The sequence below is a fragment of the Seriola aureovittata genome, chromosome 13 (assembly GCF_021018895.1).
Source record: "Seriola aureovittata isolate HTS-2021-v1 ecotype China chromosome 13, ASM2101889v1, whole genome shotgun sequence".
NCBI classification, from domain to species: domain Eukaryota; kingdom Metazoa; phylum Chordata; class Actinopteri; order Carangiformes; family Carangidae; genus Seriola; species Seriola aureovittata.
The window spans coordinates 3,407,363-3,434,266 of record NC_079376.1 but is presented as its reverse complement, the minus strand read 5'-3'; the positions used below and the strand labels follow the sequence as shown (position 1 = coordinate 3,434,266).

The 26,904-nt window shown below is 44.7% G+C and overlaps 2 protein-coding genes across 11 annotated transcripts; one reads left to right on the top strand and one right to left on the bottom strand.

Moving 5' to 3' along the window:
* Positions 1–2,095: 2,095 nt before the first annotated feature.
* Positions 2,096–18,693, top strand: si:ch211-168d23.3 (BRD4-interacting chromatin-remodeling complex-associated protein). 6 transcript variants are annotated; one of them, XM_056393470.1, is made up of 14 exons: positions 2,096–2,207; positions 3,245–3,420; positions 4,375–4,420; positions 4,546–4,588; positions 4,801–4,866; positions 5,052–6,587; positions 7,635–7,868; positions 8,374–9,070; positions 9,338–9,486; positions 9,956–10,014; positions 11,865–12,013; positions 12,446–12,540; positions 12,844–12,946; positions 14,172–18,693. In XM_056393470.1, exons 3-14 carry the CDS (start codon positions 4,380–4,382, stop codon positions 14,891–14,893), a joined length of 3,894 nt encoding a protein of 1,297 aa, XP_056249445.1. In that variant the 5' UTR covers positions 2,096–2,207; positions 3,245–3,420; positions 4,375–4,379; the 3' UTR covers positions 14,894–18,693. The 6 variants fall into 6 exon arrangements, with proteins under 6 accessions (XP_056249445.1, XP_056249447.1, XP_056249446.1 ...); XM_056393472.1 differs by lacking the exon at positions 2,096–2,207 and having other exon boundaries at positions 2,218–3,420; positions 8,374–8,823; positions 8,866–9,070; XM_056393471.1 differs by lacking the exon at positions 2,096–2,207 and having other exon boundaries at positions 2,218–3,420; positions 8,374–8,823; positions 8,860–9,070.
* Positions 11,860–26,662, bottom strand: exd2 (exonuclease 3'-5' domain containing 2). Of its 5 annotated transcripts, none has more exons than XM_056393480.1 (10): positions 26,540–26,662; positions 24,745–24,813; positions 24,195–24,646; positions 23,330–23,586; positions 22,993–23,119; positions 22,591–22,901; positions 22,372–22,493; positions 21,571–21,706; positions 21,078–21,446; positions 11,860–11,985 (listed from the first exon to the last, which is right to left on the bottom strand). In XM_056393480.1, exons 3-10 carry the CDS (start codon positions 24,603–24,605, stop codon positions 11,982–11,984), a joined length of 1,737 nt encoding a protein of 578 aa, XP_056249455.1. In that variant the 5' UTR covers positions 24,606–24,646; positions 24,745–24,813; positions 26,540–26,662; the 3' UTR covers positions 11,860–11,981. The 5 variants fall into 5 exon arrangements, with proteins under 5 accessions (XP_056249455.1, XP_056249450.1, XP_056249452.1 ...); XM_056393475.1 differs by lacking the exon at positions 11,860–11,985 and adding an exon at positions 18,738–20,259 and having other exon boundaries at positions 26,540–26,661; XM_056393477.1 differs by lacking the exon at positions 11,860–11,985 and adding an exon at positions 18,738–20,259 and having other exon boundaries at positions 22,372–22,478; positions 26,540–26,661.
* Between the last annotated feature and the right edge of the window lie 242 nt (positions 26,663–26,904).

Genomic DNA, 26,904 nt, shown 5'->3' with positions numbered 1-26,904 from the left:
GGCTAAATAACTGAAACACCTCTGTTTTATCATATATTATAATCACCATATAACATGTTTTACCTCCCCTTTTAAAATGTACCACGTTTACTCAGAGACAGTTTAACTTTTGTACTTTTTTCTGAGAACATTTTTACACAGTGATTTTACTTCGGTAGTAAAATGTCTTTTTAGTGACGGCGGTTAGCGACCGTTGACGTACTGACGTCAGTGTAGTGTCTCATCTCCTGTTTCTGTTACTGGTAGAAGTTATTGCTACTCTATCTGAACACAGCTAATGTTGCTGTTTTCTTCATCACAGTGACTTACTACCTGCCGTACATTTAAACTTACACTAGTTCTGCTCCAGCACCCAGAGCTTTCTGCTCCTTTTAGCGACTTTCACCAATTCAACAGTTGTTTGCATGCTGTTCAAATGTGCTAGTTACATTAGCTTAGCAGTTAGCGCTAGCTTCTCTCTCTCTCTCTCTCTCGGTGTGTCTTGGACCGACAGGTGAACTTGTTCATCAGAGTGTGGTGTTGTTGTAACTTCAGTGTAGAGGATCGTGATGTTTATTAAAACTTCAGTGATGTCTGCTGTCTTACCTTCCGCACGCAGGTCTGTTTTTCCGTCTGTGTAAACAGCAGCCTTCAGCATGATAGGCCAATACACGTGACGTCTAACCAATCAGATCGTGCTGTGGGCGGGACATTGCTCCAGAACACGTGCTGCTCATTACAGAGACAGGCGGTTGCATGGAAAAGTAAAAAAGTAAAGTAGCCATTTTTAAATTTATTTATTTAATCTATTTATTTATATTAAAAAATAAGGATCGCGATAATCGGAAAGTGCTGAATATCTCTACTTTTTCAATTATTTTTTAATTTTTGGCATGAAGCAGGATGATTTGGTGCATGGGGCAGTCGGAGCATTTGGGGCATTGTCCACTCAAATATTGATAGGGACAATTCTGTCCTCCCAAAATATTGGTAGGGACATGTCCCTGCCGTGCACATGCAAACCTACGCCCTTGCTCTATACAGTACTGTTTTTTTTTTTTTTTAAACTATGCTTGGGAAAAGTATTTAAAATTCTTAAACTTTCGCAATAGATTGGCTTAATGGAAATAACATTTAAAAAAAATATATAGATGAAACAGCCCTTCTTCCATTGGTTTGTTTTTTCTTCCTATTTCTTTTCCCTCTGTCATTTCTGCCTTTCTCTTGCTGTTATTCTTCTCTTTGTCTGTTTTCAGTCTTCAGAAAAGCGCAGCTGAGGATGTCAATTTGCTTTGCTGTGGTGCACATAGTAATTTCCTCTTTTCTCACTCAATACAGGCGAACAAGCGCACAAAGAATATTTACAATTTCCTGGACTTTCAAAGCAGAGTGGCCTTGTGGGAATAAGATTTTAAAAACCTTATGTCATGTCTTTTCTCCCTTGAATCTTCCTTTTTTCCCCACTCTTTCTGTCTTTTTGTGTCACTTTTCCCGTTTTTTCTTCTTCGTGGTTTCTCTTCTTTCTGTGATGTCGCTTCTCCTTTTGCTATTTACTTTCCTTTTCATTCTGTGTCTCTTTTAGTATTTTATCCCTCATTTCTTTTTTTTTCATCTTTTTTTTGCCTCTGTTTCCCTGTTGAACAGTTTGGTGTTGACTGTAGAAAAGTGCTCAGGAATAAAATATCTTTTGTTTCTTATTTCCCCCTCTTTTGGCACAGTAGTAGTCTTGATATATTGATTTTCTTTTTATTAAATTGATTTTTGAATAAGAAAAAAAAGAAAATCAATAAACAAGATGAAAAACATCTGTATCCTGGATGAAGGAGCTCCGCACTGAAGCGCGGGGACATTTGACGCGTCTGCCGCCTGACGGAGCGCAGGAGGCGGCCAGTCTCCTCTCCTGCAGTCGCGCCGCTGAAGCTGGATCCTCCTCCTCCTCCTCCTCCTCCTCTCACTTGTATTTTTTTTCCACCTTTGTGTTGTGATCGGCTCTCCCACTCAGTCTGTTTCTCACACCCACCCCGGTACCCCCCACCCCCTCCTCTCCACCGCCCCCCCTCTACACCCCTCCATCTCCTCCCCACCCAACCCTACCCTACCCCATCCACCACCCCCTCCACCACCACCACCACCACCCCCTCTCCTCCTTTTAGCATCTGAAAAGACCACTGAGTGAGAATCGATGGCGCAGAGGCCCGCTTGACAGGACAATAAACCACAAAGAAGGGGTGAGTTTTTTTTTTTTCCTCCTCTTGGTTGTTTTTTTTTGAATTGCGGAATTACTCTAATGGCACAACGATAAGGGGATCGCTCGGGGCTGGCTGCGTGGAAATGATATTTAACACAAGGCATCTTTTGTTACCGCGATATGATTTACAGCAGGCGTCAGCTGCCGTGGTCCCACTCACAGAAAAAATTAAAATTTAAAAATAAATAAAAAAAAAAAACCCTGAAAAACACCACAAGGTGCAAGCGGCTGGCTCCGCACCCCGCATCGTTTTTGGGACATTAATTTCACATGAACACATTCACCTTACGTAACCTGTAAATGCATCACTGTACCCCCGGTCCTGTTATTGCCAGAGAATAGCATGCACTTGCCGCTGCAGATTTAGATGAGGGTCGTTTGCCTGGATTTCATTGGGCGATGCGGAACCTTGAGGGTGTTAATGCGGTTGTCGTGTTGTAAACAAAAATATGTCAGCGGGATCGGAGAGAGGGAGGTTTGTCTGGTGTGTGTTTGTGTGTGTGTGTGTGTGTGTGTTTTTTTTTTTAAGGGAAAACCGGGGGGATTGAGAGTAAGGCAGTGAGTAATGTTTAAGAAAACTGGGCTTTGCAATGTGCCCGAGCGTTTCCACATTGCTGCTTCTGTGTGTGTGTGTGTGTGTGTTTTTCAGCCATGAGGAGAGAGGACAAGTCACATCCAAGGCGCAGGGGGAGCCGTCTATTTACAGCTGAGGCTTTCAGATCTGCCGCTCGTGTCTGTGATAGCCACAACAATAGCTTCCATTTTCCTCATCAGCCTCGGGCATAATCGATACAGTCACAAATATGATGCTATTATTGGTAGATTATTGCTCCAGCCTGCCCAGATGCCTGCTGCCACACCACAGCAGCTCTGCCCACAGCTCAGGACAAACTGATGAATCATATATTGATCTTGTGTCTCACCGGTGAGATGAGAATGTGTTTTGGCTTTTGGTAACCTCAAGTGACCTGACGGCATGTGGTGGTGTGTTTGTGCCCCCCCACCTCCTCTCTACAGCCTCTCCACACCGTGAGGACGCAGCGATGCCCCAGCAGAGGGAGGACCTGTCTCCGTCCCGCCGCCTCGGCCTGGCTTCCCCCCGCCTCCAGTCACTGAAGCCCGGCCACGACTTCCCATGAGGCCACCACCAGAACTCAGCCTGACCGCTCTGTATGGGGCCTCTCACATATGAAGTAGGTTCACACTGTGGTCAGTCTCCATCTGCACACATGAGGGGCCTCGGGTTGTTGGATGATTTATAACTAGGTGGGATAAAGAACAGTTGCCTCATCTTGTAAACTGTGAAATGGTTCAGTGGTTCCCAACCTGGGGCCATGAGAGATCCGAGGGGCCACCAGACATTCCTGTTACCCTGAATTATTTAGTGTTTTCTAATTTTCTCATGAAATAAATGATACCTTCGTCTCTTCAGGCCTCTGAAAATACTTTAAATGAAACAAACGGAAGAGAAAATCACTCTCAAAATACATAACTCTTATTTTAAAGGGTCACAAGCCACAAAGATTAGGAACTAGTTCTCTGTACAAAAGTCAGGACTGAAGGAAACTGTCCGCTGATAAAACATTCAATCAACTGTAAATTTAACAAACAGTGATTTTAACAATTTATCAATCATCTAAATCTAAAACATTTCCATCAAATTTCCTTCAAATGAGAAGATATGTCGTGTTTTACAGTTTCATATATTTTTTAATTAAAATGGATTATTTCTGTGGATTAGATTTAGGTTTGGTTAAAACAAACAATATCAGAATGTTGCCTTAAGATCTGGGAACCTTTATTAATTGGTTTTTTTTTTAAACTATTCTATGACTATTGATTAATTAAAATTATTAGTTATTATGTTGTAATTAATATTATTAGTTATTACTGTTATTGTTATTACACTATATCACTCAAAAAACAGGAAGCTGCGAGAGTCACGAGTTTATGAGACTCTTATTTTTGAGATATTTCTTAGAGGGTGAGTAACAACCTTGGTGACGCTGTCGATGTCGTCCATGATAACTAACTTACCTAGAGATGAACTGATAATGAAAACAATCATAACAACAATAAAAACCTGTGTAATGAGTTGCTGATTAATCACGTTGCTCACATGCATTCGTCCTCCTCTTCCTCCTCAGTTGACATGGAGGATGAAGATGGGACTTGTCTACTTGATGTTTTGTGGTGAGTGTGTGTCTGACTCTCGCTGGGTCACAGCAGGAACACACATAACAAAGTCTTGTTGTTGCACCAAATATTCACCAGGATTTAACTGTGATTTAATCTCCTCGCTCTCTCCGTCCTCGCAGTGATCCCCAAGCCCTGAACGACTTCCTTCATGGGACCAATGAGGTAACAAGAGTCGACTTAAATAGAGAGAGGCTCAAATAAAAAAATCAATAGTGCAAATGATAAATTTGAGATGGGAATATTTCTTGGCTCACGATCTTGTGAGATGCGTGGAGGAGGGCTGACAGTGGGAAAGAGAGTCATAATTTAATAGTGCATGCATGTAAAAGGACTGAACGAGCCCAACCCAAAATCGACTGATTTTCTCCCACCAGCTGCAGACTGAAGACCTGCTCATTAACTCCTCCTCTGGGGAGCCCTCCCTCTTCGCAGATGCCCCGGTGAGTGTCTGGATCCGCAGCCAGCAGCCTCACAACAACCAGCATTTTCCCCAGGAGAAAGATTTTTTTTCTCTCTCCTTCTGTGCCTGAAACTGCTTCCTGTTAACTCCTGCTAATCACACGATTCTCCCCTTCTTTTCACTCTGCTTCCTTCTCTGTCCGTCTCCTGCTGCTTCTTCCTCCAGAGCCCCGTCTCTCTGCTGGGAGACGGCAGGGATTCCCCAGACACGCCTCCGCCCGGGTGCGTGGATCTGTCCTTCCTGGAGGAGGCCCTCCTGTCATCGCCAGAGGGTGAAGAAGACCCACAGGTGGTGCAGGGTGGGCCACATGTGGAGGGTGGATGTGAGGCGAAGAAGGGAGAAGTGCAGGAAGTGGAGGAGGCGGAGGTGGCGTGTGATATCCTCCAGCAGAGCCTGCAGGAGGCGGAGATCACTGAGCAGACCATGGCTCTGGAGGCAGGTCTGGCCCAACCTGGGGACAGTCTGTCCCTGTACTCACCTGCTCCTCTCCTCTCTCCCGCCATACCATTCGTACCCAAGTCTGTGACCTTGCCCGTCACCCCGGCGTTGCCCAGAGACACCCAGGCAGCGGTGGAGCCTCCCCAGCCCTCCCTCCTGGCTGTAGGACCTGGCTGTCCTTCGCTAAAACCTGCTGCCCCGCCTCAGCTGATGGGGCTCCTGCCTGGAAATGTGTTCCCTGCTGCGTCTCCAGAGACCTCCTTCTCTCTGAGTCCTGCCCAGGGCTCCAGCATGATCATCCACAAGGCTGTTCCCAGTGTGACCAGTCGTCCTCTTATCACTCCAACCCTGAGAACGACAGCAGCAGCCCCGGGAATCGTCCTGCAGAGGGCCCCCCTCCCCATCCAGCCCAAGCTCCCCATCAGCATTCAGCCCAGACTGGTTCAAATTAGCCCCAAACCTTCTGGGCAGAAACCCACTACAGGTCTCACATTTGTTCCCGGGACTGCCTCTCCAAATATTTTACTGTCCCAACCTCCGGGCCAAAAGCCCTCAGCTCCAGCGCCGCAGCCCCCCCAGCAGCTCCCCAAACCAGTCAGCCTGCAGCTAGTCAACCAGGGCGGCTCCTTTGTGCTCCAGCCTCAGGGACTCTTCCAAGGCCAAAACCAGTTCCTTCTTCCAGGCCAGTCCCCTGTTACAATCTCTCAAGCTGCCAGTGCAGCTCGACCACTGCTGACTCCCGGTCACCAGGGCCCGTCGGTCCACAGCGTGGCCCCCTCCACCGGGCAGCTTGTAGACGGCTCTCAGATCCTGACTGTGCCCCAAAGACAGCTGAACTTCAGCCCCGTCTTCACCACCCCCACAGGGCAGCTAGCGCTCCGCCAGGCCACTGTGCTTTCAGGACCTTTGCATCTCCAGTCAGCACCTCCCACTGTCTTCCAGATGCCAGCACAGCTGGCTGGAACCTACACTCCAGGAGGGCAGGGGCAGCGTGCCACCCTGGTCCACAGTCCTGCTCTTGGAAACCACATTACCTTGATCAACAGTTCTGGGGTGCTCCCCCCGGATCTCACTTCCATCTCGATCGTGAACGGCCCCTCGGTGGTTCGGGGGCTGCCTTTTGCCGCCCAGGCCCCGGCTCCTCAGGCAGGAGTGCCAGAAGGACAGCTGAGCCTCCAGCAGGCGTCTGTGGTGCTGCTGCCAGAGAGAGCTGTTCAAGAAGAGAGGAGCAGTTCAGAGGAGACGTTCCACCAGCTGCCACAGGTGAGCTGCCTCCTCCGCAGGTCAGGAGCTCTGGAGCGAGGTCAGAGGGAATCTTTCTGTGTGGGCAGGTTCAATTCTGTCTTTTTATTTGGTAGATTTTCTGGAACTTTAACTGAGAAACTGTGAAGATTGATTTCTATTTCTATTTATTTGTCTTTTTTCTAACTAATGTAGTGAATGAAATATGTCACAAATCAACTTACTTCATCAGATTTATGCTCACATGCTGTAAATCCACTGCTGCACAATGATGACTCACAACAACCGGAGATGTTAAAGGTCCGTCTCCCTCAGTAAAAACTGCTGCCAAATCTCCATCGTCTCATTATGTCGCCTGCAGGCACCATGTTGGTTTCAGATTCAGATGGAGTTACAGTGTGAAGCTTTAAATTAAAGGACTGTACCGGTGGTTTTACACAGATAAAAACTTTGCCAAACATATTGCTGTGTTTTATTTTGCTTATTTTTATTTCTCTATATCTCATAAACTTGTTTGAGCTCAGCAATCAAATCCATATTTAACTGTAACTTCCACACAAAGCTTCATTGCTCTTGCGATGTTAAAACCGGCACGTTGCACTTGTGGTTACACACTCATCCTGAGATGTTAAAACAGGTGTTTTGATGAAGGCGTATGGTGGGAAACACCTGAGTTTACGCCACCTGATTGAGCTGCGGCCTGACTCTGAACACACTCGACTGTCTCGGCCTGCAGAGCAGCACAGAACATTATCTCTGACGTGTGTGATTCAGTGTCGAGACACACTTTAAAATGTAAATGAGTCATCAGATCTTTTATCTCTGTGTTACACTTTGTCTTTAATGAAAACATTCAGAATGCTGGTTATATAACCTTTCAGAAAAAATATAAAACAAAATAGTTTTTTTTATCATTTATATAAAAACGTCTGACATTTTATTTGGTCAAATTATCAAATACTTCGTTGCACTTTTCTAAACCTGGCAGTTGTGATGTTGTTTAAGTGAGAAACCCAGCTCTCTGTCTCCTGAGACACGGTCACCTCACTCTGGTTTCTCCCTCTGCAGCCCTATGGACATGTGCTCCAGCACGTCTCGGTGCAGCCGCCCTCCGCAGGGCTGCAGGCCTCCTCCCCTCCTGTAGTCACAGTCCTGCAGCCTCCTCCTGAACCACCTCTGGCCCCCGACCCGGCTGTGGAGATGCCCAAACTTCTGATGCCCCCGGCAGACATGACCCAAGTAGTGGAAGAGGTGGCCCACTCCATGAGTCAGAACCAGGCCTTTATGCAACATCTGCAACAGGTTCATGTTGATTTTTTACAGAGAGACAGTTCAGATCATGTGTCTGTGTGACTGTCCCTCAGGTTTACAGTGTGTCAACAGATGTTATCAATATACGATAATATATGATGATAATTCACTGTGACTGTTTAATGACTATCAGTGGAATTATAATTTGTTGATATGATCCTTATTCTGGCTTCTGGTTTAGCTGCACAGATATGCAGCTCGCTAACTCTCTACAGAAGGACACTCCTTAGTGAGCTAGAATTATAGTTCATTATTTTTATTTTATCTATAAAATGGGATTCATTGCTTTGTGGGATTGTGTAGCGTTCAAGTTTTAACCAGGAGGAAAAAATCCTCTCGCAGCCAGGGGAAATTTAAAGACACAGAACAACTGGAGAATCTGGATTAATCTGAATTTGGAAGCTGGAACCATTGATCCAGTTTGATTGAGATTTGAGGGACGACTGGCTGATTTATCGAACTGCATGTGTTCATTTTCTCCTCTTTTCTATCACAGCAAGCACTTAGCTCTCCCATCGCATCTGAGCTGCTGGTTGGAGCGCTGCCAGTGGTGCCCATGGAGTCTCTCGCCTCCCCCGTGGCCAACGAGAGAGAGACCCAACCTCAGACCCACGCAGTCCCCGGTCAGGACGCCCGCACCGTGATGTCCGACCAGTGTGTCGAAGCCTCTCCGCTTCACTCAGACCCCGAGGACACGCCGCTGCTCTGCTCCTCCCCTCCCATTCAGGACGCCGGGAGAACAGCTCCGCCTACTTTCTCCCCTCCAGCTGGACCTCAGATTACTCTCCCTGGACCTGAGGGTTCAGTCCCCCAGACCGCAGCTCCACAGCCTCTCGTCGAGCCCCAAGTCCAGTACCAGGCCCCTCATCAGCTCCAGGTCTCACAGGCCTTGTTTGCCCAGAACCAGGTGCAGATCCAGTCATCTGTTTCCCAGCCTCTGCCCCAGGTCCAGGCCCAGGCCCAGGCCCAGGCCCAGGCCCAGGCCCAGGCCCAGGCCCAGGCCCAGGCCCAGGCCCAGGCCCAGGCCCAGCCGTCTGTTTCCCAGCCTCAGCCCTCGACCCACACTTCAGTCCACAGCAGCCCCTCCTCTCTGCTTGTCAGCGTCTCGGTGCCTCAGCAGCAGCCTGATCCCACGGCTGCTGGTCTCTCCAAAGGAGGAGACGACTCCGCTGTCCAACAGCACACACAAAACAGTGAGTTTCACCTTTTCTTTAATTACCCAAGTGTTTAACATCAACATCAAAGTCTCATCTCTCTCTATGATGAACCCCCCTTTGTCCTGGAGCGCTGTGTAAACACATCATTTGCCCAGTTTTAATAAATCCAAGTTACAGTGCGAGTCAAACTACCATCACTTACTACACACTCATCATTGCTGTTCCCCAATCACCAATCGCCATCATCATCATCATCATCATCATCACTGTGACCACGTCTGTCGTCACTGTGTCCTTTCTCAGAGCCAACAGCTGCCTTGGCCGTGGAGAGTAAAGCGTTTACTCTCGATGTCCATCCACCCTCTCCAGCAGCCCAGGGTGTCCAGGTTCACGGGCCCCCACCTCCCAGGGATTGTGCCCCCCTCCAGACGAACCAGCAGATAGGCACCAAGGTGGGAGATCATTCACTTCAGGTGCAGGTCATTTCAGAAACACAGTATTTTTTATAAGAACATACATTTTAGAAATTGAAAAGACTTTTTAACCATTTAGTTTTGGATTATTTCTAATTCTTAAATGTTAAATAACTATATTCATTTATATCGTATTATTATTAAGGCTGCAGCTACAGATTATTTTCATTATTAATTAATCTGTCAATAAATAGTTTGGTGCATAAAGTTTCTCGCGTCAACCCAATAACTGACTAATCGTTCTGATCTGATTATTTTATAGAACTTGTTTGTTTCCTTTTACTCTGAGAATCATGAGATGAGTCGCAATAATTTCTTCTCAGCTGATTTGGCTCCAGTCTCGAAACAGCTTTGAAATGATGATTTGTTAAATTTATTATTAATGACTTCAGAATGCGCTCCCTGTCTCCGTCCTTTGATCTCATCCAAAATGTTGTGTGTCTGCCAGCTGGCCGGTCCTCTGGAGCAGAGAGAGGAGACGCTCACACCAGCAATGCGCAGGCACAGGTAACAGCACCCACTCTGATCCTGTTCTGTGCTGATGGAAGTCAGCACCAGACAAACAACTTCACTCAGAGTTAGAAAGAAATACGACCTCTCAGACTCACAGAGTGAGAAAGTTGGAACATCCTCTCAAATGTGCTTTTGGAGACACGTCTGACTTTGTCCTGCAGTCAGGGTCCAGTGGTGGAAAGTGACTCGGTTCTGTACTTCCTGTAAAAAAACAAAAGAAAACAAAGATTGTACTTGTCATGTTCCTGGATATGATGCGCTGCAGAGGAGCTTTCTTACCTCAGTTAATTCATTAATTGAACAGCAGTTGGTTGGTTTCACAGACATGGATTAAGCCTGATCCTTCACTAATGTTTTTTAATCTCAGTCCTTTAGGACTCATTTTACTACGATTACTACGTCTATAACAACTGCTGCTACTTCTACTGTCTCTGCTACTGTCTCTGCTGCTGTCTCTGCTTCTGTCTCTGCTACTCTCTCTGCTACTGTCTCTGCTTCTGTCTCTGCTTCTGTCTCTGCTGCTACTTCTACTGTCTCTGCTACTGTCTCTGCTTCTGTCTCTGCTACTGTCTCTGCTGCTACTTCTACTGTCTCTGCTACTGTCTCTGCTACTGTCTCTGCTTCTGTCTCTGCTACTGTCTCTGCTACTGTCTCTGCTTCTGTCTCTGCTTCTGTCTCTGCTACTGTCTCTGCTGCTACTTCTACTGTCTCTGCTACTGTCTCTGCAACTGTCTCTGCTACTGTCTCTGCTACTGTCTCTGCAACTGTCTCTGCTACTGTCTTTGCTACTGTCTCTGCAACTGTCTCTGCTTCTGTCTCTGCTTCTGTCTCTGCTACTGTCTCTGCTTCTGTCTCTGCTTCTGTCTCTGTTGCTGTCTCTGCTTCTGTCTCTGCTACTGTCTCTGTTGCTGTCTCTGCTTCTGTCTCTGCTGCTACTCTGCTACTGTCTCTGTTGCTGTCTCTGCTTCTGTCTCTGCAACTGTCTCTGCTACTGTCTCTGCTGCTACTCTGCTACTGTCTCTGTTGCTGTCTCTGTTTATTTCTCTGTTTCTGTCTCCACTACTCTCTCTGCTTCTGTCTGCTTCTGTCTGCTACTATGTCTGCTATTGTCTCTGTTGCTACTCTGCTACTGTCTCTGCTTCTGTCTCTGCTTCTGTCTCTGCTTCTGTCTCTGCTTCTGTCTCTGCTGCTGCTACTCTGGCTAACACCACCAGTACTGTGACAACAACTAGTCTTTTCCTGCCCCCAGTACTTTTCTGCTACCAAGGACAATGAAGGCAACTGCCCCAAACGCCCCAAGTGCATCAATTTGACAAAAGCACAGTGTCATCTGGGTCCTGGATTATTATGTAATCTAGTGGTCCTGTCTTAAAGAAGGGCCTTGTGTCAAAATCTAATTCTAATCTAATTTTTTAAGATTATGTTTTTCTCACATGAAAAATAAAGTCGTGTTTCATCCACAAATGAACTGATACTCAAAAACCTGAGACCATGTAGTATCCCAGTGTGCCGGCTGGTTTCTGGGTCTCTGTGACAAATGTAATGTAAAATGTAATAATAACAAAAACAACAATAATAATAATAATAATAATAATATAATGATAAACTTTATTTATACAGCACTTTTCCAAACAAGGACGTAGTAACATGATAGTACTGTAACTTCTACTGTTACCACTCACTGCTGCTGCTTTTCCTTCTACTTTCATACTAACCCACTGATAACTACTAATTAATAACTGTTGCATTACATCAGTGAACAATCAGTGAATCATGTTGTTTCCTCACTGCGCCTGTTGTGCAATCAGCTCAGGCTAACGCGGCGTTCTCTCTGTGTTCCTCAGGTTCCAGCAGCAGCTTTGTTTGGACCACGGAGCGGTCCAGCGCCCGTTCACCGGCCCGGCCTTTTCCACACTGAGGGACGCTGTGAGACGCCTGCTGCCGTACCACACCTGCGCTGGTCACCTGCCAACTCAGAATGACTTCAGTTTAGGTCGGTGAGCTCTGGTGGATGAAAATGAACCATCTGCTGTAGATTCAAAACGATGTGACAGCAGCTGGTGACTTAAATCCTCAGTTGACAAAAACAGATGCCAAATGACAAACATAAGTTCAGGCCATGATACAAAAGATCTAGTTTTTAATTCAGAACTGGTGCCAGTGTCCCTCTCTAATATACGATGGACTGGGTTACATTACACTTTACTGTGACATTTTGCAGAGATTTTTTTCCACCTTTCCAAAGATGAAATTCTGTGGGTGTATCATCAAATTTAAAGGTCAAAACAAAAATGAAAACCAGCCTCTAAAACCAGTCAGATGTACAGCGTTACAGACATTATTCAAAGGTTACATCCATAAGCTTTTCAGTCCCACATTATGGTGCAATAATATCATTAATGTGATGATGTTTCTCTTTCCACAGTGGACCAGGAGTTTGACACTGTGTCTGGTTTCCTGCTGAAACGCACCAAGGACATGGTCAACAAATACAGGCAGCTACTGGTTAGAGAAGCTCAGGTGAGACACGCTTGTCTGTCTCTCTCCTCACCTGTGTGTATGAGCTCTGTGTCTCCAGCATCGCTCCCAAATCTAAACTAAGTCTGGATATTAATTAACTTTCCGTTCAGACATTATCACCAGATAACTGCAGCAAACAAGCTCCTTATGAGACCAGGCAGCTCTTTGTTTACAGGCCCTCCTTCACGAGTAAATGTGCAGCGAGGACCTAGATTCAACGCAGCCGTCTGCTCAGTGCTGCTCGGAGCAGTCGGGTGAAGCTGTTGTGTTTGATGGGATGTGATGTGATGTGGTTTCCTGCAGCAGGAGAGTCCGTCGGCGGAGATGGTGATGCTGGAGCGTCTCTTCCTTCAGGCCGAGCGATACGCTTTAGTGGAGGACAGACGGAGAGCCCGCAGAGATCCAGGTCAGTGTCCCGGCAGGAGATAATAACCATCATCGCCACCGACTTTATTACATGGAGCCTCTCTGCGTGTGTGTGTGTGTGTGTGTGTTTTGCCAAGAAAGACGCTGTTTGAAATCCCAGGACTGAGACAGAAAACCTGGACGGGGTAAATGAGGAAAGTGAATTAGTGACACATTTCCTCTTTTTTTCTTTTTTTTTTCTTACAAACTAATTTAGCGGCGCCTCAGAGCGCGACACTTAACCTCCATATTTGCTTCAGAGCAGCTCCCAGGTGTGAATGTGTAATTAAGCTGTGTAAATGTGGAGCAGGGGCGTGCTGAGAAAGACTCAGCGTGGTGATGGAAAAATTACATGTGAGAGGTTAAGAGCAAATTAAAGCGGGGTTGTTATGTTAATTAAAAAGTTGAGGGGGGGGGGGGGGGTTCTTGAAGACTGTTAAATGTCTCAGACCTCGCTGCTGTTTGACCCCGAGACTTATGAATAATCGTCCAGAAATATTACAGATTCTCTCAATAGATATTTGATGCTCTCCAAAACAAAACCCCTACATTTCTTAATGATGTTTCACTTACAGAGACACATGAATAAACTTTACTGCAAATGAGTTTCTCTTCCATAATCTCTGGACAGATGTCACATATTCACACTAATGTTGTTCATAAAAATAATGGATTATTGTTGGAAAAACAGCAGGATGTAACAACGAGAGTTTAAAAGAACGAGACTATGTTTGGAAATGTGTAAATAAAAGTGAAGCCCTTTTCCTTCCCAGTACTCCCCTTTAATTTACCTGCATCAAATTTTAAACACATTTCCCTCTGATTAAAGAAAATCTCTGTCTGGTTCATTCACGAGGAGGTCAAAGGTCGAAAGGTTCCAGTGAAAACTTTAAATGAAGATTTATTTATGAAGCACTGCTCAGATCAAAGGTTACAAAGTGTTTCACAATAAAAGCGTTTTTATATCAAACAGGTAAGATAGTAACAAATAAGATCAACAAAAACAGTGGTTGATGATCTAATAAAGAGAAGTAAAATATTTCAAAGTTCAGGACAAGTACAGCTGAGGGTCAAGAGAGGTGAAAGGATTTACATGTTCAATGATGAAAAGGTAGAAAATAAACTGAAGGAAACGTCAGCACCGGCGTCACAGAAAGGCAGTGAGGTCTGGAGATGATCCAGAGTCCCAGATGAGGTGAAATCACACCCCCTTCTCTTTCCTCCAGAGTCATTCATGATGGCCTTGGCTACATCAGCGTCTTCCCCTCATGGTGCCCACTCGTCCGGCCCCTCCCACCTCTGCTCCTCCGGCAGCCCCTCCTCTCCACCAGCGTGGACCAGACTGTCCGACCGGCCCCCGGGACTGAAGACGTACCGCTCCAGCTCCCGCGGGGCTCTCAGGCTCACCATCAAGCAGGAGTCCGGCTCCCGTAAGGTGGTCCACAACTCGGCCTGTGACCCCGGACTCAAGAGGGACCACACGGGGCAGCTGACCAACGGCGGAGGAGCCGTAAACGAACGCCACTCTCAGGCACCCAACGGAGCACCCCAGCGCCCTCAGCACGAGGAGGAGATCTCCAACGGAGCTCTGCCTGGTAACACCGCAGAGGAAGTCCCACACACAGCACCCAATTCCAAAATAAAAGCCCCAAATCCTCTTTCTATGCCAGAGCCACAGGCCGCTTGCTTCGAGTTGCCTCCCAGAGATGTCAGTGCCCCAAAACTGAAATGTTACAGGGTGGATGCGTCGCCTCAGCCGGAGCAGCGGTTCAGCCCGCCGCCTCCACCCCTCCAAGAGGACAACATGCTCAGTGAACATCTACAGAGTGCCATCGACAGCATCCTGGAGCTCCAGCGCCTGCAGGGCCCCTCTGCAGCCCCGACCAGGGCCACGTCAGGCCCTTCGCTGGACCAGGCTGTCACCAGCATCCTGGAGGGACACCTGTGAGGTAATCTGCCCCCCACAGACGTCCCCCACTGACACGCCAACATCTGTCTGGGGGTGGGGTGGGGGGGGGTAACACAGAGGAAGGTGCACTTGACTTCTCATCTGTTCCCAGAACTACAAGAGATTTTGTTTCTGGGCTTCAGATTTTACTTTAAAGGAACTGATTGTTTGAAGGACGAGGGAGGAGGGTAAAAAATGAAGAGGCACTATAAAGAGATGCATACCAGACAACAGCACTATCTATAGTCTGATAGATGTTAGATACTTCATTTTGATGTACGTTTGTGGAAAAAAAAATCTATTTGAATAGGAGCTATATTGTTTCAGTGGTAGTTAAGTCATTCAGAGGTTTACGACACTGGTGTAACCTTCATCAGCATATAGTATATAAGTAATAGTGAGGATAACGAAAACGTGGAGTAGACTGAGATTATTCAATAGTTTTTTATAAGATTTCTTTCAAAAAAAAAACGTGAAGTTTTTTTTTTTTTGCATAGTGCCAAGCTTCCAGGGTATTTATTTTGATAATCTGTGCCAATTGTGTTTTCAGATGAGTTGCATTGAGAAAGGCAGCAAGTGTGTGACGAGTGTGTGTGTGTGTGTGTGTATGTGATGAGTGTGTGTTCAATTGGAAATAATTTGTGTGAATCTAAAGAGAAAGAGAGAGTGAAAAACATTGCATCCTGCGGCGGCGGTACATGAAAACCCCGCCGGCTCCATCATCTCGGCTTAACGAATGAAACTCCAAAGAATTTGTGACTTGCTACATCCTGATTACACCAGCAGACGTCCATGTTGTGTTTCTTCTCCCACAAACTGGAGTGTGTCTTTGTTATAGCAGAACGAACCCGAGGAGGCGCAGAAAAAAAAACATTAGGAAGTTGTGCTTTTTTTTTTTTATTTGGACCCTTGTTGTCGCTTACGGAACGGGATTAGGCCACATGTGAACTCTCTTCTTAGAATTCTGACTTTAATCTCAGAATAATGAGAAAATAAATCAAAATTCTGAGATTAAAGTTGTTATTCTGAGAAAAGTCGTAATTCTGAGTTTAAAGTCGTAATTCTGAGATTTAAATCGTAATTCTGAGAAAAATCATAATTCTGAGTTTAAAGTTGTAATTCTGAGAAAAGTTGTAATTCTGAGATTAAAGTTGTTATTCTGATAAAAGTTGTAATTCTGAGATTAAAGTCAAAATTCTGAGAAAAGTCGTAATTCTGAGATTTAAATCGTAATTCTGAGATTTAAATCGTAATTCTGAGAAAAGTCGTAATTCTGAGATTTAAATCGTAATTCTGAGATTTAAATCGTAATTCTGAGACTAAAGAAACGAGCGAACATTTCCACGTGTGGCCCTGATCCTCTTCTGTAGCGGCTCATGCTGGAGTCTGACTGTGAAATAGTTTTGTCTGTTTTCAGAGACACGAACGCTCTCCCATACTGTGTGTGTGTGTTAACATGCAAGCAATAATGAGTTAGGGTTGTTAGGAGCAGTGGTGGTGCAATGAAGGAGGGGGGGGAGATCTTTGCCTGTTGAGCTTATCTTCGTCATTGGATAAAAACCCGAGTTTGTTTTTTCAGGAGTGGAAGATGCTTATTTTGTCATCGCAGCCCCTGTAGTTTAGAAATCGTGTTTCCAACATGTTTCAAGGGCTTGAGGGTCACTTTCCGTCACGTACCGAGAAAAAACGTCCAGTTCACGAGAGAAAAACACCAAAACTGCAGTTTGTTTCTCCACGACAGACACTGTACAGAACTCGAGCCTCTCTGCATCATCAAAGAGCCTTTGACCAAAAAAGAAAAACTAGAGGAATCATCCGCTTCACATTCTCACTTCGTCATTAAATTATCGGTCTGTAGCCCGCTGAACTAAGCCGAAGATTTATTTTTCACGCAGCCATTTTGGAGCAATATTTAATTTTTGCAACGTCTTATGTTAATGTGACAATCTTATTGGTCTGAGTGAAAATGTGAATTCTGTTCATATGAAGTTCATAAGAGAGAGTTGAGCTCAGACTTTCCCTCATGAAACATGTGCAAAATATTCTTTGTGGATGGATTTTACCTTGAAGGTCGAAATGTAAAATCTGCAAAATCTTTGTAATATAAATTGAAAAATGTGCTTCAAAGTTTTAGTTTTTGGAGAAACTGTTAGGGGTCACATTGGAGATGTTGAGAACATGCCTTTGACTCAGTGTACCTTTAAGGAAATGGAATCTGCAAAGAAAAAGATAATTAATGTGAAGTTTAAAATACTGTAACATCTGGTGTTCTGAAATGTGAAAGTAACCTGTCCCTTCAAAAAAGAAAAAAAAAGAAAAAAACACTTATGAGATTTTGGGGGCTAAATCAAACAGGACTTCTCATGTCTTAAATTGCATCATCATTTTCTTTTATATGTGAAATTGTCTTTTGTTGGAATGAACAAAAGGAGTTATAATATGCAGTAATTTAGTGTTGAAACGCTCTGCTGTAGTTCGGGTAGACACACACTAGAGGATTCTTCAAGGAATAGTTTGGTATTTTGTTCGAGCTGCGTTAGAGCAGAAGATCGATATCGCTCACGTCTGTGTGGTAAACATGAGGCTACAGTTATCTTAGCGTAGCATCAGGATCGCACCTTCTTCCTGTAGAAATGGTTTCAATGCTGCCCGACTACAGAAATAGCAAATTTTCATGCAACAGAAATGGATGGAAACGAGTATAAATTTGCATTTTTGAGCCAAAAAAACCTTTTTGATGGTTGTCTTGACAACCACACAGTGACGACAAGCTTCAGGAAAAAGTCTGGGGCTGGTTTTTGTACAAATTAGTTAAACAAAGGAAACATAAAATGTTCGTTAGTGAGCTTTAGAGGTGCTGGAAGGTGGATTTAGTTAGCTGTGTCCAGTCTTTATGCTAAGCTAAGCTAACTAGCTGCCCGCGAGTGGTCTCGATCTTCTCATCTAACTCTCAGTGAGAAAGCAAATAAGCAAATTTCCCAATTTGTTTATTCCTTTAACAGAAATTTGTTCCAAGAAAAAAAAGAAGAAAAAAAGGAGAATTGAAGAAGTGATTAAATCTTCAGGTGTGTTTCCGCCCTCAGAGGTTTCGCTGTAATGCAGTAAAGATGTCAGAGTGTCTTTCACAACACAGGATTGCACTCCTCGTCACCGCTTAACTTCTTAAAAAGGGGAATTCCACCAAAATTGACTCGTTTTTATTTATTTATTTTTTTTATTTTTTTTAAGAAGCACTTCCAAACATTTGCCAAAATCTCTGCTCTTTAATTCAAGGGACACTGGAAATAAAATAAAAATAAATTCTCAAGTCAACTGTGGTGGAATCCCCTTCAGTGAAGCAGCCTCATGTGCCATTGTTATTGTTGCATCATGTCCTCAGTGTCAAACACTGACCATTAGAGAAATCCTTAGTTTCTCAGCATTTTAGGACAAAGGGATAACATCTGCATGTTGAGCCATTTTGTTATTTATTTGTAAATGTGTTTTAATTTTTCTGACTGAACTGTGAAACCAGGGGAGCTCATAACTCTTACACTAATTCAACTTCAGATACAAAACATTTGACTGACAGATTGTTCTGATGCCAAAATCAAGAGGCCTTAATTCAGCAAAACTAGATTGTAAAAAAAAAAAAGTCATTCCTGACAAAAAAAAAAAAAAATCCAACTAAAGACTCCTTTGACCTGAAAGTCATGAGTGATTCATATATGAAATGTTAAGAAAAACCGCTTTTGTACTCATTTTTACAGACTATTTATTAAACTGTGATTTTGTAAGAAATAAAAAAAACAAACGCTGAATGTTTCGTGTCTTTTGTAAAAGATGAATTCACCAGCAACACAAGTCAGAGGATTAATACAAACATGACTTTTATTTATTTTTTAACATTCACTATTTAGGAAAAACAAACAGCTTCAGGGCTTACATCCAGGAAAATATGAATAAAGACAAAATCAGCTGTTTATTGAATTTACAGTTTCATGTATTGTAAATAAATTTATATTATGCTCAAGAGATAAATCTGCCTTGCAAAGGAGGGCGGGCGTGGTTTAAAGGTCATTTTCAGCATCACGCCAGAGTTGGCACCTTTTCTTCACTGCAGTTTGGATTCTGGAAAAACGACGTCATGTGTGAAAACGGCTGTAAACTGAAAGGAGGTCACGTCCCGACGCTGCGACACGTCTCCGGTCTGGTTTGGGGATTAGGAGGCACATTAAAACATGAGCCATGGAGATGTCCCAACCGCCGGGAGAATCAGCAGCAGGACGTGAACATCACAAGTTTAAATGATCAACTAAACGGGCCAAACTCCGCTGGCGTCCGTCTCCTCCCTGCAAACAACACGCTCGGGTTGAAAAAGGCACCTTGAGGCCAAACTCATCTTTTCAAAAGCAAAAATGGCCAAAGATGAAATTTGATTTCAAGTTGCTTCTGGGAAATTCATCCTTCATCTATTGACTTAAAACAGACAACAGACTGAAATAAAAAGCAGGGCGGAGCGCCGGATGATTTAAGGTCATATTAAAATGACCCGCTCTCTACAAAGCAAATCATTTATTCTCATACTGATGGAGGTAATAAGCTGCTGACCTGCAGGGGGGAGTGTGTGTGGGGGGTAATTAAATTTAAAGGGGACAGTAAGAGCAGGCAGCAGCTTTGTCTAAAAATCTCTTCTTAAATTTCATTATCTTAACCTTTTCCATAAATAATTATATATTTGTCATAATAAAAAAAGTGTCCATTTGCAGTGACATAACGTCCACCATGGCGTTGCAGTTAGTGTTTTTAGATTCAGTGCTGGCTTTCCTCTCCACAGGGAGAGTTTCTGTTACGTTCACTCAGGTCCACGTGGAAACCTAGCAGCATCTCGCTGGTAAACGTTGTCCAGCGTCCATCACAGGTCGAGTGTGCTCAGGGAACTTGACAGCCGCCACATGCTGGTAACATTTTGGTCCTGGCGGGAAGATTAGTGCATTTACCTGCTCACTCAAAAAAAAGAAAAGAAAAAAGAAAAAAAGATATTTGGCTTGAAAACTCGACAAAGTGGCTGCAGAAGTTTCAAACTCATCCGGCACTTTGATCAGCAGAAGAGAAAAAACAAAAAGGAGTTTCCTGTCCTGGTGCGTAGCTGCTTCGTGGACGTCGACGGTCAGTTGAGTTTGATGGGCAGGTCCTCTCCGTACTTGCGGAGGAACTTGCTGTGGTTGTGGTCGACGGACCAGAGAGGCGGGAGGTGGCGAGGATGCATGGCGGTGAGGAAGTGCTGCCTCCAGCGGCGCTCCAGGTCCATCAGGCCCAGCAGGCCCTGCTCAGCGTGAGCTCGCACCACCTTCAGGCCGTGAGGCACGTACGCCTCGTTGAAGATCCTTCAGAGGAGAGAGGGGCGGGAAACTGACACAGCTCTACAGACTGCATGCAACGCAGCAGGTGAACATGACTGATGATTCCAGCTTAACTGACAAACCGACTCATCATCATCACAAGTATTAGCTCATTATTGATAAGTATCGGCCTGAGGACTAGACAATCACATGTTCATATTTTTTCTGAATAGAGATGGTACCAGTGTCACGACTACAGTGAGAATTATGGGATGTTTGTAGCCGTACTTTTGCTAAGCTATCAAGTGTTTTCAAGTCTGTTTATAACAAGTGGAGTCTCTGAAGGCTTCTGTGTTTTGCTGAAACAGCAGAAGTAAATTCATTACAGCTGTCACAGATCAGACTGAAGAATATGAACCGTCAAAGAAAAAGAAAATGACTGACTCTTCACTAGAGTCTGACAGCAGAGTGTGACTGATGAACAAGATACAGAAACGTGTGTTTTAGTCGTTATTATTGTCCACACGAGACAAAAGGCTCAATGACGAGAGGAATCTTTGCCAACAGGAGAAGTGTAAAAGTGTTTCCTGTCCTCAAAAAGTTGTTACAGGTGGCGGTTGTTCAATAATTTAAGTTTCTAAATTAGATTCTGCTCTGATCAGTAACAAGAATAAAACAGCTGATGTCATTTTTACTGTTGAGGTTAAGCCTGTTCTGGTACATATTAACCAACACTGATGTAAACTGATGCGCTCTGTTAAGTCTCTTGCTTTTATCCTTTCATGAACCAATGCTAATAAAATAGCCATGATACACGTTTATGGGCGGTGTGATCACTCAACTGTCACTGAGCTCAAACTCACCTGGTCTCCAAACCGGCCGCCTGCTGCAGCGCCTCATCCGTCAGCTCCTGCCTCTCGTTCATGTTCAGGAAACTCTTGATCAAAACCTGCAGCTCCTCTCGCCGCTGCTCCGGGAGGCCGTCCCCGGCGGTGAGCAGAGCCCGAGCCGCCGAACGCACCCGCCGTCGGTCCGAGTCCTCCAGCAGACGGACCCCCTCCTCGCAGCCCTGAGGGGCGGCGAACTCTTCGGCCAGCTGCTGCTTCAGGAAGCTGTCGTGCACGTTGGAGGCGGCGTGGCAGCTGGTGCAGAGCAGCAGGATGTCGTGGGAGTTGTGGTCCTTCATCTCTGTGGGGAAATGTCGTCTGTACTCATGTGGCACGATGTTTTTCCTGTGATCAGAGAAACGTATTAATCACATCTGCAAAGTCATTAAGTGTCTCTCCAACGTGAGGAAACTAAGAGGAGCAACGTTGATGTTTCTTTACAACTTCAAACAAACGAAGCGGGTCAAACCTGATGTAGGAATCTGCTTTGCCGCAGACCACACACAGGTTCTCCTTGGCAGTGAGGTAGTAGTCCTGCTGGGAGTCAGGACGTCCCGAAGGCTCGAACAGCAACCTCACAACAAACGGCTCTTCACTCTGAAGCACTGAGTCACAAACACAAACTCCATTTAAAAAACAGGCCGCTCTCTGAATCTCTCTTTCCTGTAACAGGCAGAGAGATGAAGCTCAAGCAGAGAAATCATAAATCAACTGTCTCACTTCCTCAGAATAAACTTACAGCTGCAACATGCAACTTTTTAGTCACAATGATTTGTTTTATTCCGTCAACATGTGAATGTGTTTACGCTAAGACGTTCACACCTTTCCTTTTCTGGATGTAGAGGGGAACCAACAATCCAACACACACACACACACACACACTCACAGCTGTGAGGAGGCGGGGAGGAAAGCTGGAACTTCTCTCTCTTTTTTTTATGTTATTTTTTCGAGTGAACAACTGAGACAAATATCTGAAAATGAGAATCACCCCCCCCATCATATCGCGTCTCCCCTCTTCATCCCACCATGAGTCAAAGTAATGTGTTGGAAAGCTTCAGGTGAAAAAAAGAGCAACAAATCTGCTGGACAGGTCTTTTGAAAACATGGCCGACTGTCTTCACCGCCTGCGTACAGCTGCTGGTTCAGGTGTAAACTTCACCAGCTGAATGTTTAAGGACGAAGCTGTAAACTAAAAGTTGCATGTTGCAGCCTCAAAGTTGAAAAGCGGAATGAGAAACATTCGTATTAATGGTCACACATTGTGGTGTACCTCCTATTCCTTTATCTAGGTACCATTTGGCTTTCTTCTTGTCGCAGGTACACAGCGGCTGGCCGTCAGGAGCGTGGAGGAAGCAGTTATCATAGAGAGGAGACTTCCTGTAAGAGTGAAGTCTGCAGTTTGTTAAACCAAACTTTAGATTAGCATCAGTTAGAATGAAAACTGCTTCTTGGATTTTGTTGGTGTTTACTGCCCCTCCCTCCCCCTCACCTGGCAGAATATCCCACACCCAGTGGTTTCCTCTTGTTATTCTTTCGTGGGTCTGGGACTTGCTGATCTCCAGACTCTGGGCTTTCATAAGTGGGTGGTTTCCGTGTCCTCCGCCTCCTCTCTCCATCAGCGGCCCTGTCGTCTCCGTCTCCCCGGCCCCTGAAGGGCACGTCCACCAGGCCCTGGCAGCGGGCGGCCAACTCAGAGTAGGAGCTCCCGCTGGAAGAGGCGGGTCCGGCGTCAGAGCGGAGGCCGAGGAGATGGAGGAAGAGAGCGATGGAAACTTGGGCGTCTCTGGCAGCATAAGTCATCTGGAGCGAGCAGACAACAAGAATTTAGAGAAAAAACACTCCTGGGAAAAAAAAAATAAGTGGAGAATGATGTAACACAATGAATCACTACCTGCTCCAGCGTCAGTTGATCTGCCTCCCAGTCACTGCAGCGCAGCCCCAGAGATTTATCTAGAGATACATTCAACAGATCTGCCGCCAGGGACTTCAGGCTGAGGCCATTATTCACTGTAGCTTGCCTGACAACGGAAAAAGAATCAAAAACAATCATTTTTACTTTATGGAAACAACTTCTCACAGTGAGATTAACAACAAACAAGAGCCAAAAGTTACATTTCCTACAAACCAGTGGCGTGCGGTGACTTTTACAGACTGGCCAGCAGAGGCAGATGTGAGGAAACATCTGCACTGACGGCACGCCACTGCTACAAACATCAAGCCGACTGTACCTTTGTCTTAAGGCAAGGTAGCGCAGGTCGACGGTGCACGTCAGGGACAGACCGTAGTCGCGCGTCAGACGCTTGCCATCTTCATAGCAACCGACGCCGACTTTTAGAACGTGGGGGTCTCGGAGGACTTCTATTAAGCTGAGTGGGAACGCCTGCTGACCGCTGCGGAACGGCAGCAGCCTCACCAGGACACACAGACCCGAGTACGAGGCCATCTGTAACAGGGAGACCGCCGAGGCTTGGCCCTTCACCGACACCTGCAGCGGGAAACAGCAGCCAGGTCAGACAGGAGGGTGAGCCACTTGAAATGTTAAAGGAGGATGTTTAAAAGGAAAATTCCACCCTTCTGATTATTGTACAGATTGTAAAAATGGATGTTAAACATTTTCTGTTGTTTGCTTTTAGTACCAGGTGGAGTGATTTACTTCTGGGTGATCTATCTCAATGGAAGCACTGATATAACTCCCCGTTTCCCTTGATTTCCTTTTCCTAAATGATAATTAAATGTTAGTTTAAAACTTAAAAAGTAAAAAGTGATGATTTTCCAGTGTTGAGCTGAACTTATTGTCAAGAGGGCTGCAACAACTTTTCATCATCAGTCAATCTGTGGATTTCTTTCTTGATCATTCTGTTGTCTAGAAAATGTCAGAAACTAAGGGGGGAAAAAAGATAGGTCATAAATTCCTGAAGTCCAAGGTGCAACTAAATCATTGTCATTATTGATCAATGTGCTGATTATTTCCTCAGTTAATCATTATCCATTGAATGTAAAACAAACAAACAAACAAACAGGGTACAACACTGAATCATTCAGGGTGGATTTTTCCTCTTCGTATTCTGAAAACATGCAAAAGGTATTTCTTACGCCTTTGGTCTTTACCCATTCACAGTCAAGCCCCAGCACAGGGAAGACTGACAGCTCCTTTTGCATCAGTGGCCACAGCTGCTGCCATTCCTCCTCAGAGCTCACCATGACTGGTTTCACACCCAGCAGCTGTTCAGAAGAAGGTATCTGTACAGGAGGGGGCAGTTGTGCGGTCTGACACTCCACGGCCTTGAATTCCTTCTCTACAAGGTTTTGCGGTTGGATGTATTGATACTCCGCAGCCGTGAACTCCTTTTCCACAGGATGCGGAGCCTCCACGGGATCAGCCACCTTCTGGATGGAAGGCAGCCTCTTCCTTCGTGTTCGGTAAACTCGCCATACGAGCAGCCCTCCTAAGGTCGCCCCTAGTACTGTTGTTATGACAGCAGTTAAAGGCCCTCGATGAGACATGCTGACTTGTAGTGATTCTCAACAGGCAGAAAAGTGCAAACCTAGAGTCAAAAGACAGAAGCGTATCCTGTTTTCAGTGGCCAGATCTGCATGTCACAAAGTGTTTGGTTTGTTAATAAGAAGGTGAGTGATGCGTTACCTTTCCTGTCAGTGGGATCCCATGTAAACCTGGCTCTGTTTCTGTGATCTGGACAGGCACTGCATCACTCTGGAACGACAAAGTGAACACCACGAGTCCTCCTCTGATGAACAGTAGCAACATTAAACCTCTAGCTACGGTTGATATTATCCAACTGCTTCATTTGTTAGGACTTGGGCAGTTGATCTATGGTTGAATGACAGTACTGTTGTTGACGCACATTTGGCAATATCTGTTCTGGTCAATATAATACTATTTACCTGTGTTATTCATCTTGTAATTTGCAGTAGAGGTGCAATGATTAGTTGATTGTAAAAAAACAAAACAAAAAACAACAACTATTCTGATAATTAATTAGTCATTAAATCAAAAAATCATCAAAAAATAAAAATAAATAAAAACGAAAGTGCTGTGTTCTTCTTATCAAGTTTTAAGATTTTCTGTTTTATATCACAGTAAACTGAATCTGTTTGGTGTTGGACTATAGGCCAGACAAAACCAGACATCTGATGTTTGTTTTGTTTTTTCAAGAATATACTTTCACAGTAGTCACATTAATCATAATGAAACCAATAGTTAGTTGCAGCCCTAGGGGGCAGTATTTGATGTTACATGGTCATATTTATCTTTATTTTTGTCTTGAACGTATAGTGTTATCAACAGTAGATTTACAAAGAATCACGTAAAAGTGCAAAACTACAATATGGAAAGCTTATGCTTTTGTTGTGGGTCAGATAGTTTAGCTGGAAGCCTAGATTGCACTGAACTACATGAAAAACAACCAAATATGGATGTGTGTGGAGAGTTGTGATTTGTACAGAGGTATGCCAGTGTGTATAAAACAAACTGAATGTGTACACAAGTCTGTTAGTGTGAAAAAGGGAGAGTGCATGTGTTAAAGAATCTGGAGGATATACGCACTCAAAAAACTGACTTTAAAATTCAAATGTTTATTTGTTATGAGTGAAAACGTACATAGCTTCAACACTTAAAAATAAGATAACTCTTCATTCCACCTCAATCTCAATTGCTACAACTCCTAGGGTTTTCTGTGCCCATATGATATTGTTGTTAATAATAATAATAATCATAATAATATGCTCTAATAATAACAATAGGCTCTGCAGACCCGTAAACCAGAGTTTCTGAAATCACAACAACAGCTCCCAAAATACACTATGCCATAAAGTATGATTTAAAAGATTCGCATATGCAGTATAACGCTAACTGAGTTTCCTAACTGGGTCACAGAATTTGCTGTTACACCGGTCACAGGTCAAGTTAGCTACCAGCTAGCTCGTTAACATGTCTCACCAACGCTGACGTGACAACGACAGCAGCTGAGTTATAACGTCAAACCAGTTCAATGCACAAGTTCAACACTGAACTGACAACACTGTTATATGACCAAGTTGTGGGGGCAACGAGCTAAGACACAAAACCGTTAAAGTTGAGCTACCACTTAGCAACTAGCAGTTAGTAAAACTTCTTCTAGCATTGACCAGTTCCAGGGTCAAAAATTAAACCGGGTTACCTCCCCCCTTCTCAGGGTAATGTGTTGTAAAGGTGAGACTGTCTAACGTTATTTGCTGCCATGTTTCCCATCAGCTTTTCTCGATAAGGCAAACTTAAACCAACGTTAGCCTGGTTAGCCGCTGTAGCTAGCCAGGTAACTTGCTAACTCGTCAACTCTTCGGCTCGTGCCGCCCGGCGACCTTGGGCTGAACCGGACAAATAGCCGTATAACGGCAGAGGAGTGCTGTTGTGATAATAGGTGCATTTTTTTGGACCTTACCTTTACGTTATCAACCAACACGACGCCAGTGTCGTACACATGTACACTTGTTTCTCTTCGCTGAACTGGCCCATGTCTTCTCCGCTGTATTTATAAGGACGCTGCCGCACCGGGGCGCTGCTCTGCGGCCAGCGCCGCCTGGTGGCCGGACGGACCAACATCACAACAGACCAAATGCAGCTGATGTTTATAGAGCCACTGGGAAAATTACAGCTTTGTTTTTATCAACTCATTTGGTCTGAAAATAATTGAGTATACTTCCTGCATTTTCCATGTTTATTCAAGTGCAAAGCAGTGACTTGTTTCACGTCAACAGATAATGATAATCTACTCATATGTTATCTTTTTACCTTGGTATCCGTTCA

Excerpts from the sequence above, each read along its gene's own strand:
- si:ch211-168d23.3 (XM_056393470.1), top strand. The coding sequence starts at position 4,380 with ATGGAGGATGAAGATGGGACTTGTCTACTTGATGTTTTGTG. Across the intron at positions 10,015-11,864 it reads CCAGCAATGCGCAGGCACAG|GTTCCAGCAGCAGCTTTGTT; the intron begins GTAACAGCACCC and ends TGTGTTCCTCAG. Across the intron at positions 12,947-14,171 it reads GAGAGCCCGCAGAGATCCAG|AGTCATTCATGATGGCCTTG; the intron begins GTCAGTGTCCCG and ends TCTTTCCTCCAG.
- exd2 (XM_056393475.1), bottom strand. The coding sequence starts at position 24,605 with ATGTCTCATCGAGGGCCTTTAACTGCTGTCATAACAACAGTACTAGGG. Across the intron at positions 22,902-22,992 it reads ATCAACTGACGCTGGAGCAG|ATGACTTATGCTGCCAGAGA; the intron begins GTAGTGATTCAT and ends TGCTCGCTCCAG. Across the intron at positions 20,260-21,077 it reads GCGGCCGGTTTGGAGACCAG|GATCTTCAACGAGGCGTACG; the intron begins GTGAGTTTGAGC and ends TCTCCTCTGAAG.